This window comes from Humulus lupulus, chromosome 8 (genome assembly GCF_963169125.1).
Source record: "Humulus lupulus chromosome 8, drHumLupu1.1, whole genome shotgun sequence".
NCBI classification, from domain to species: domain Eukaryota; kingdom Viridiplantae; phylum Streptophyta; class Magnoliopsida; order Rosales; family Cannabaceae; genus Humulus; species Humulus lupulus.
The window spans coordinates 80,574,902-80,585,080 of record NC_084800.1 but is presented as its reverse complement, the minus strand read 5'-3'; the positions used below and the strand labels follow the sequence as shown (position 1 = coordinate 80,585,080).

At 34.5% G+C, this 10,179-nt stretch overlaps 1 protein-coding gene across 1 annotated transcript; it reads left to right on the top strand.

Annotated features, from left to right (window-relative positions):
• The first annotated feature begins 1,132 nt into the window (after positions 1–1,132).
• Positions 1,133–4,093, top strand: LOC133797927 (uncharacterized). Its single transcript, XM_062236056.1, has 2 exons — positions 1,133–1,766; positions 2,119–4,093. Exons 1-2 carry the CDS (start codon positions 1,211–1,213, stop codon positions 3,933–3,935), a joined length of 2,373 nt encoding a protein of 790 aa, XP_062092040.1. The 5' UTR covers positions 1,133–1,210; the 3' UTR covers positions 3,936–4,093.
• Positions 4,094–10,179: the final 6,086 nt, after the last annotated feature.

Genomic DNA, 10,179 nt, shown 5'->3' with positions numbered 1-10,179 from the left:
TTTACCATGTAGATAGGTTATTATAGAGTTTTGTCCAAACAAAAAAATTTAGAGTTAGTTTTAGAAAATATGGGAGGTGTAAATTCAATGGTTGTGTTTGGTCAAATTTTATTTTAAAAAATAAAAATTGTTTGGTAATTATTTTTATTTTTTGTTTTGTTGATTTGAAGAAAAAAAACGAAAAAAGTAAAATACAATTTAAAAAAAATTTGAAAATAAAAAAATTCTATTTTTAAAACTTAATGAATTTTAATTACAATTTTAAAAACTAATAAATAAAAATAAATTCATTGTTTGGCATTGTTTTCTGTTTTTTGTTTTCAAAATTGTGTTCTCAAAATTGAGAACAAAAAATTGTTTTTGTAGTTTTAAAAAAACGAGAGGTGTTTGGTTAATGTTTTCTAAAATTGATTTTTTAGTTTTATTTTTTTTAAATCTTAAATAAAATATTAACAAATATATTTACAAAGAGAAAAATATTTTAAAAGTTTGTAATAAATAATAAGATAAAATAATTTGAAAAAAATGATGAAAAATATGAAGTGAGAAAGTAAGGACCCTAAAATTTGAAGAAATAGAAATTGATCCAAAAAAAAAAAGAGAATTTGATGAGAAAGAAAATGAGTAGAGAGAAAATAATGAGAGAGGAAATGACAAGAGAGAGAAAATAAAGATATATTAAGTAATGAGAGATAAAGTAATGTGAGAGAAACTGAAGAGAGATAAATTAATGAGAGAAAAAATTATGTGACAATAAATAATGTTAAATAATAATAAATAAATAAATAATATGAGAAAAAAAATAAACAAAAAAATGTTGAGGACAACAAAAAATAACTTTTTGTTGTTCTCAAAATTTTCTATTTTTTGTAACGATTTTAAAAATTATTTTCTGAAAACAACGCCAAACAGCTTTTCAAAAAACAGTTTTTAACTTTTAAAAACAAAAAAACAGTTTTTTTTAGTTAATGTGACAACAATCTCAAAGTTTTTAGGTTTGATTGTCAATTTTTTAATTAATTAAATAAAAAACTATTTTTTTTCTTTTTTATATCGTTCCCTTTGGCGCCAAACATAAATTATTTCCCCCGTATTTTTATGGAATATGGTAATAGTAAGGAAAAAGAAAACAAATGAAAACATTTCTGACATAACCCAAAGCGGATTTGGACAGTGAGCTGTGAGAACCTCAAAGCTTAGAATAAAGAAAATGGAGATTGGTGAGATTGTATGGGCGAAGGTACAAGATGATGAATCTTCTGGCTCGCGTTGGTGGCCTGGTCTTATTCAGACAAGGGAAGAACACACCCATGGTTGCTTCCTCTTCTTGGTCTCCTTCTTCGACCATCACTACCCTCGCCATTTCCAACTCTCTCAAATCCGTTCTTTCTCTGAAAACTTCCTCCAACTGTTCTCGGCCGAGGATCTCGACGGTGGCGCCATGCTCGATTCCGCGTTGCGATTGCTCTGCCGGAGGACCGCTCTGAGCCTCAGGTGTCGCTGCCGGTCGGAAATATCCGGGAGTTGGCTCGGACACTCGGAATCGGTCGGTGGCACGAAGGCCTTTGAGGCGAAGAGCTCGTTTCGGCCCGAGGCGCTGCTGGGTTTCGTGCAGAACAAGGCTGTTTTGCCTTACGTTGAAGTTGAGGGTTTCATCGGCGCGGTTAGAGGGATTGCACAAATACAGGTGCTTCGAGATTTTAATGCGGTCCGACAGAGGGAGGCTTACCGGGAAGCAAGGCGGGGCCGTCGCTGCCTTGAGAAAGGTATATTTGTAATCTCATTTAATTTTCAAGATTCAGAATGTGAATTAAGGAAGCTAGTAAGGATTTTAGTAAGTCTAAATCACACTGAGGATGGAGTGTGATTTATGGTGTTTTGGAGTATTGGAGTATGTCTACTAATCACCAATTGGTTGCTTTCATTCTTTGGGTGTTGTCATTTATGGTTGAAAATCCTTATTATTATTTTTTTTAATTTGGTAAGGATTTTATTATTGTTCAACCTATGTTATTACTTCTTAACATAATTTGTTAATAGCAATTAGCTTAGCTTTGCTTGGAGGCATTTCTGACATGAATAACTGTTAGAAATGAACACAAATTTTTTTTTCCCCAGGTACTCACTTAGAGCTACAGTATTATGCATGTTCAGGTTTGGTTGAAGATGAAGTACGTAATTTAGAACCGGATTCTAAAGGTCAGGTGTCTCCTATTCCAGTGGACGTGAGCATGGAAGCTGGTATGGCAAGAATTATCAACCCAATAACTCTTCTTTCAAAGGAAACATATCAACCCATTAAAGGGGTTGTTCTGGAGAATAATGCAACTCAATTTAAGCAAGGGGAGGGTCAACAATCAGTTACTGAGATGCTGGTAAATTTGCGATATCTTGCATTGGATTCATTTTGTTTAGAAGTAAATTGCTTAAATATCACCAAGCAAAATATTTTGAGGTTCAGAAATTTTCTTTCCCATAAAGTTTCTGGTGTATATATTAAAGACAAAAAGTGCTCTTCTTTGGAAAGCAGAGAAGCCTACTTTTCACACCTTGGTTATTTCAAGACTCAGCGAAGTGTTAATGATGATGAAAATAAATGTGATGCTGAAGTTAGTTGCTCCATTGTGCCTTACATGGAAAGGCCTGGGAGACAACTTGGCTGTAAGAGATCCTTTGACTTAAAAGCTGTTTCTGATTCTCCTCTGAGGAAACTAAGGTTTAAAAGGCAGCTTGACCAAAGTGCTGTGTCTGATTCTTCTTTTAAGTTTAGTGAAAGAATAAACAGAAGTGATACTGAGGTAGCTTTATTTAATGGTTTTTTGAAAGACCCTTCTTTTAAGTTGTGTCCTGCTGTACCTTTCTCTTCATACAATAGCATTGATCCTTATGCAGAAAGAAGTAATACTGGTTGGAAGGAAACTTCAAGTCATAATAACTTCTCAGGTTCCCCGGATAAGTTAGAAATTGAAAACTTTAGGGCCCAGATCGCAACCTATACATGCAATAGTAGCTTGTTGGAAGTTTTCCATAACATGTCTGATTTTTCTATCTGCAAAGATTCAGATCATCATGGTAGAAATGTTGTTGAAATTAGCAAGGATCAGAAACTTAAAGTGGAAGATACATACCTGTCTTCTGTCAAGTTGGAAGAGCCTGATGTGAATGTTGGCAGTCTGAAAAATAATAGAACTTTCATTACTTGTCGTTATAATGCAAGAGGTAAGATTGGAACTATGTTTCAGAGTGAAGATATGAAGGTTGATAACGGCTTTACCACACTGCCATCTTCTGCAGCTGACTTAAATTTCAGCGAGATATTTGATACTCATGCTAATGATGTTGAGAACAGTGAAAACGATTTGGAAACACAGGTAAAGTCATCAGAGTTCCATCTAAATCATAATAAAATTCGAATGCAACCTTGTGATAGTAAGGGTGTTACATATTGTAAAAACACCAAAAATGTGAGCTCAACCGCAGCTTCAAAAGATGGAATTGATGATACTGAAATGCTCCCCAAGGCTCTGCAATCAAAGGCACTTGCCAGATTTGCTGGCTCAAAATCTCTATTCTTGAAGTTTTCAGAAGATTCTAATCTGCCATCAAAGCAGGAACTGGTAAAGAAATTTTCTCCATTTGGCTCAGTTGATTATGTAGAAACCAAAATCTTCTGTTCTGCAGGGTCTGCCAAAGTGGCTTTCTTTAACCAATCTGATGCTGTTGCTGCATACCAATATTCTAATAGAAAGAAGCTTTTCCCTGGTCAACGAAATGTTTGGTATTGGTTTGATTCATTTGAAAGCACAAGAGGAAGAACGAAGCTATTGACTAGGAAACAACTAGAACCTAAACTAAAGTCATGTCTTCGAAACTCCAAAGCTCGTGGGAATGAAGACAAAAAACATAGGAAGGTGAGGTTTCTAATGGAAACGTAGGCCTGGTAATTGAAATCTGCTGACATGAATTTGCAAGACTTTTTTGTATCTTAACCAGATGCTGATGTTTAGAAATCGATTCTCTATCTCGTTTTTATTTAAGTTTAGATGTCTTTTGACCACACTTGTAAAGAAATGTATAAATTTAATTTGACCAATTTTGTGCATATAACCCTATGCATTATGTTATAGTTCAATTTATCTCAAAACTATCTTCTTGTAATCTTGTTACTGATCGGAAGTGGCAACTGGTCTTTGAATGCTAGTTCATTAACTGTAGCTGCACTAGTGCACTTGTATCAAACACTTAAATTACGAAGAACTTGCTTACATGTGTGTATTGATTGTGTTCAACTAGTTAAAATGTTCACAATACGTGTAGACAGAATATATGTCTTTAGGTTGATATGATTAATAGTCGTGCTAAACATGTTTGAGTTGGCACTTCACTACTTGTAATCTTATCTGGATTGACACAGAATAGCATTGGCATTGGCACGATATATAATTATATTAAGAAAAATAAATTTACAAATATATATATTTTATTCATTTAAGCCAAACAACAGCCCTGCTTAAATTCAAGTAAAAAACTATTATAATGAATTTATATTACACTAAATGTAGAATATGACAATAATTATAATTATATTTTAATTTTATGGATTAGTATATTCATGTTACAAATGATTACTTTGTGCGTTTCAGAGTACGATTTGACCTTCATTATTCTTGATTAGTTTGTGTCGAGCAAGAATTCTTAACAACTGATATTTCATCTAGTAGTAGCTTAAAAATAGTATTTTTTTTATAATAATTAATGTTAATTTAATTCCACATTTTAAATTTTGTAATGTTATTAGTGTTTACTCATAATTTCGTAAATGAAAAATTGAGGAAGAAAAGTTTGTGCTTTATGAATTATCGAAGATGATATGAAAAGACAATCGATTTATAGTAGTTTGGTATGGTGCAATTTAGACTACAATTTTGCATACTCCAAAACTACAGACTTACATTTTACAGCTTGACCTCTTTATTTGTAGAGTGATTGGTTCAATAGATTTTCCTTTTATCAAGGAAGTTTGTTACCCGATTGGTTATAATCCAAATTTTTTTAATTAAGAATAATAAAATATGTTACAAATAAATAATGTTTTACTATTTTGCTCGCTTGACTAGTAGTAGTGATGCACACGAGGCAGAGAATTGGCGAGGAGTGATCCCCCATCCCCGTTCCCATTTATAATTTTAATCTCCGTCCCTGCTCCATTCCCACTTATTCCTCGTCGGGAACGGGATGGGGAATTCCACGGGGAACCCATTTATTTAAAAATCAATTTTAGATTAAAGTTTTAAAATAAAAATAGTAAATTATATGTAAATTAAAATATTGCATAATATTTATGATTTAAAATACTAAACATAATACCAAATAAAATTAAAAATAATAAAAAAAGTTACTAATATACTACAATAACACATAAAGAAAGATATAAAATATTAGAAAAATATATAATAATTTAAATGGGGCCCTGTCGGGGCAGGGAGTGTCAACCTCGCCCCCGCCCCATTTAACATTCAGAGAATGAAAATTATCTCTGTCTCTGCCCCGTTCCCCATTTAGATGGGGATTCCTCACCCCATTAGGGGCGGGTCCCCACGGGGCTCCGTCCCCATGGAGAAAATGTGCATCCCTACTAGTCATTATTAAATGAATTAATAAAGACTAATTAATTCAAATTTGGGTCTTGAGTCACACTTGCCTAGCTTCCTTTACTTGAGTTCACATTGTTGATTCCTCAATCACTCCTTTAAGAGCTAATCTAATTATCTACTCAAAATCCTAAATGGGTTCGGTTGGAAAGTCTCATTCGTGTTTGTTAGGCTAGTTTTAGTGTGTCATTTTAAGTTGTGCTTTATTAGTTTAGAGCCATTTTGTACGTATTTACACTTTTGTTGGTGTTGTTTCAGGTATGGAAGGCTTGAGTGGAGTTTGAAATGAAAAAGAGATGTGAAGGTCAAGAAAAAGACGAAAAAAAGGTGAACACTGACATTTTTAGATGAGTAGTGTAACCACGGTGCATGTCTAGGCGCGACTGCGCTCACAATCTGTATATCCATTTCAGGTGAAGTAGCGTGACAGTTCTAGGGCTTGGGTGTGACCGCGCTGGAAGCCCAGAACAATGATTTTAGGTCGGAATCTGAAGGGCAATTTTGGCATTTTGTCATTTAAGCGCAAATAACATTATTTAAACATAACTAGATGCGTTTTAGATCAGGTTTTCTAAGCTCTAAACTCCGAGAAGCATCTAGAAGTGTTGTGGAGAACAAAAATTGGATCCCTTTAGAGTTTTTCTTTCTTCTTCTTTTTCTTTATGCACTTTTTATTAATTTCATGGATGTTGCTATTGTGATTATGAACTAAACATATTTTCTAGCATTTTTTATATAGCCACTTGAATATTTATTATTAGTTATAATGATTTTATGATTTCTTCTTCGTCTTTATATTGAATTATTTAATTTATGCATAATGCTAGTGATTGATTGGCCATCTTTTCCATGATTTATGATTTTAATTCAAGATATGAGAAGTAAGAATTGAATATGCTATAGTTATACAATCACAAATACATATTGGATGAGAATACATGTATGGGTTGCGTAGCTTTTGAGTTTTTAATCTTAATGCCTTTTTTTGTATGTTAGAATAATTATAGAGGTGTAGAAAGTGAAATATAATTTGAGATCTTATATATTGAGAAAGAATAGGATTTGCTTTAGTAAACTCGTTATCATTATATGAAGAAGAATTATGAAATCTGATTAGCAAAATATAAAGTGGATAGTTGATGAAATTAATTGCCCTAAGTTTTCATCCATTTAATTTTATTATTATCTATTATCTTGTAATTTTTATTTATTCCTTTATTTGATTACTTAAATTTCTCAAACTTGATATTCATTTACCAAATAGAATTAAAGTTAAATTAGTTGATAATTAATAATCAATCCTCGTGGATACAAACTTTACTTTCCTTATTATTACTTATTTCCGATTACGTATACTTGCATTGGAAATTCCACAACAAGATTTTGACACTATTGTCGGGGACTATCATTATTAATATCAAAATATTTAATTTGATTCTAATTTGGTTTCTTTGATTATACTAATAAAGTTGTTGTCTGTTGTATCTATTTCAGGTTATCTAGTGGTTTATGCAAAGAAAATGAGTTGCTAACTTAGTATCTTTTGATCCTCAAATAGATTTGTAGACAGAACAAGAAAAAGAAGAAGACAATAGAGAGAATGGCACAAGAACTCGCTCAAGGGACGAACAATATTGCCAGTAATAGTGTAATATCTCAAATTACCTAATAAGACTTAGGACATTGATTAGGGGGCCAGGATGACAATTTATGGAATTATATGCTTATATGAGATATATTTGTGTGTAATTATGTGATTATGTGAGTTATATGATAACATGACTAGATATGCATGTTTAGGGTATTAAATATGCATGTGGGTCCGCTTCTTATTAGAAAAACAATTTTCGTAATTTGGCCCGTTGTGGGCATAATTGTATATGTGTGTGTATATGTGAGAGACCACATTATTATGTGAGTTTATTTGGGTTACTCTGCACGAGACGATCCTAGGGAGCAAGTTAGCAAGAAAGTTACAACGTGACCCAATACCCGACTCGGGGCGAGTCAAGGAGTATTTTGGGTAACTGATACTTTATTGGGTTATCGAGTAACGGGAATAGATAATTGATGATATATTTGTAGTTAGTGAGAATAGGAGGGGATACCGGGGATTTTGACCATTTTGCCATCAGGGACGTTTTTGGAACCACGAACCTCGGGATTAGCTTAAGTTACTTAAGCCTTAAGAAAATAAAACAAAACACAAAAAACACTCTTTCTTGCCTCTCCACCAACCGAATCTCTCTCTCTCTCTCCCTCATACTCTTCCATTTTCTAAGAGGATTTATTGAGAACTAAGGAGAAATGTTGGCTGAAAACTTGGGAATTGAAGGCCTGAACTTGGGGGATTGGATTTGTTGCAGCTATGGGAAATTAACTTCCAATTGAGGTTATCGCTAGGGGCTCGGAAGTGGGATCGTGCTCGAATGTCGTTCTTATTATTACTATATACTCAGACTTAAAGTAAGAAAACTGCACCCAATACGTGGTATATGTGATTAGGGCTTGACCCGGTTGTTTGATTATAACTATGAATAGGGCTCGGGCCCCTGTGAATGAACGTGATTGAGTTATGTTTGCGCTTGTTAATTAAACATACTTGAATATTCCGTTTTTGGCTAAGTGTTATATGATTGTTCGCATGGTTTGCGTAGCTAGGGCTCGGCCCCTTTAAGGAACATGGTTATTACTATGTTTGCATTTAATTGGTATTACATGATTAATATGTATGCATACTTGTATTGTCTGAGGTATGCTTATCTGTATCTGTATCTGTATCTGTATCTGAATACCTGGCTCAGGGCTTGACTTATTAGTCAAGGGCGGAAATAGCGCGCCGCGCGCCGGTCAAAAGGCTTAGGCCCAATCAGGAACGTACTATTACGTTGGCTGACCCTATGGTCGTTGAAAAATTAAAGCACTAGGTACGCTGGACTAGCTCTATGGCTAGTTACTCAGAGCTAATGGCAAAGGCCCCAGGTGACTCTATGGTCACATATCTAGGGCATAGGGCACGAGGTTGACTCTATGGTCAACTATTCAGAGCATCGTTCCCCAGAATGATCCAGTGATCATTTATTTGTAATTGTATGCATGCATGAGTAGGTTATTACTCCTGGGCATGCTAGATATGTATTTAGAACCTGTATTTACTATTCATGCACATGTTAAGTTTTCTTGTTGAGCCTTGGCTCATGGGTACTATGTGGTGCAGGTAAGGGGAAAGGAAAGCTTGACCATCCATGAGTTGGAGAGCTTCGGTGGCGGCGTGTACATATGTGGCTGCTCGTTCACCACGACTGAGAGTATCTCAGAGGAACTAGGGTTGTATCCCTTATTTTGCCGCTTAGGTCGACCAATTGTAACTTTTGATGTATACACACCTTTTTAAACGATTGTTTGTAATATTTTGGGATCCCATGTATGTATGAAACTTTTAAATGAAAAGTCAACAGTTCCTTTGACCAAAATTTTTAACCATAACCCTTGACGTTAAGCTTAGTTACACATTTATAACCAAATTACTTGATTAGCAAGTCTGACACTATTTAAAATACAGAGTGTAACGATCCTTGATTAGGAGGACGTTACAAATAGGGTGGTTGTTGCTGAGGAGCACAACAAAAATGCACGAACACTGAGAGATTATGCGCTACCAACTGTCATAGGAGTACATTCGTGCATTAGACCATCGAAAATTAATGTTAATAATTTTGAGATCAAGCCGACAATCTTACACAAAGATTCAAATGCATATAGCGAACTTTCTGGAGCTATGTGCAACATTTAAACACAATGGGGGTGAGTGATGATGCAATTTGTAATGCCCCGGATTCCCTAATATGGTTTAATGGCTGGATTAGTAGGCCGGGAGGGCTATAACTGTTTAATTATGCCATTAATTATGCTTATGCATGTCTATGAGAATTATATTATAATATGATGTTAAACGCATGCATGTGGGTCCACATTCTGTTTACAGGGGTGTGTTGGTAATTTGGCCCGTTGAGGGTATAATTATATATTTGTTTGCATGTCAATGATATATTGTGAGGCCACATTATAATGTGGATTGGTTCGAGTATCTCGGCATGAGACGATCTTTAAATATGATTTATCGGTTTGGTCATAACAAGTTTAAGCTCGGGGTGAGTCTCGAGGTGTTTTTAATGATTAGAGCGTTACCGGGAATTATAGGGTAATGGGATATGAATTATTGGTGTTTGAGAATATTGAGATTAGCGGGAATTGGGAAGTGTTAATTATGATTAACGGTGTAAGTGGAAAGTACCAATTTTACCCTTGGAATGGTTTTAGAAGCCTTAAATGACTTAAGGGTATTTTAGTCATTTGGATGGATTTATACAACCCTTAGTTGGCTGTAGAAGCATATAGAATAAACAGAGCCAAAACAGGGTTTTCTTCTCCAACCCGTACACCATCCTTCATCATTTCTCCTTTGGAGTTTTTGAGCTCAAAGTGGGGTTTCAAGCTAGGAAATCCAAGGGCTGGGTTTGTGGACTTG

What these genes read in the sequence shown, in the direction of transcription:
- LOC133797927 (XM_062236056.1), top strand. Translation starts at nt 1,211, where the DNA reads ATGGAGATTGGTGAGATTGTATGGGCGAAGGTACAAGATGATGAATCT. An exon ending in CCGTCGCTGCCTTGAGAAAG is followed by an intron (nt 1,767 to 2,118) that starts GTATATTTGTAA and finishes TTTTTTCCCCAG; the next exon opens with GTACTCACTTAGAGCTACAG.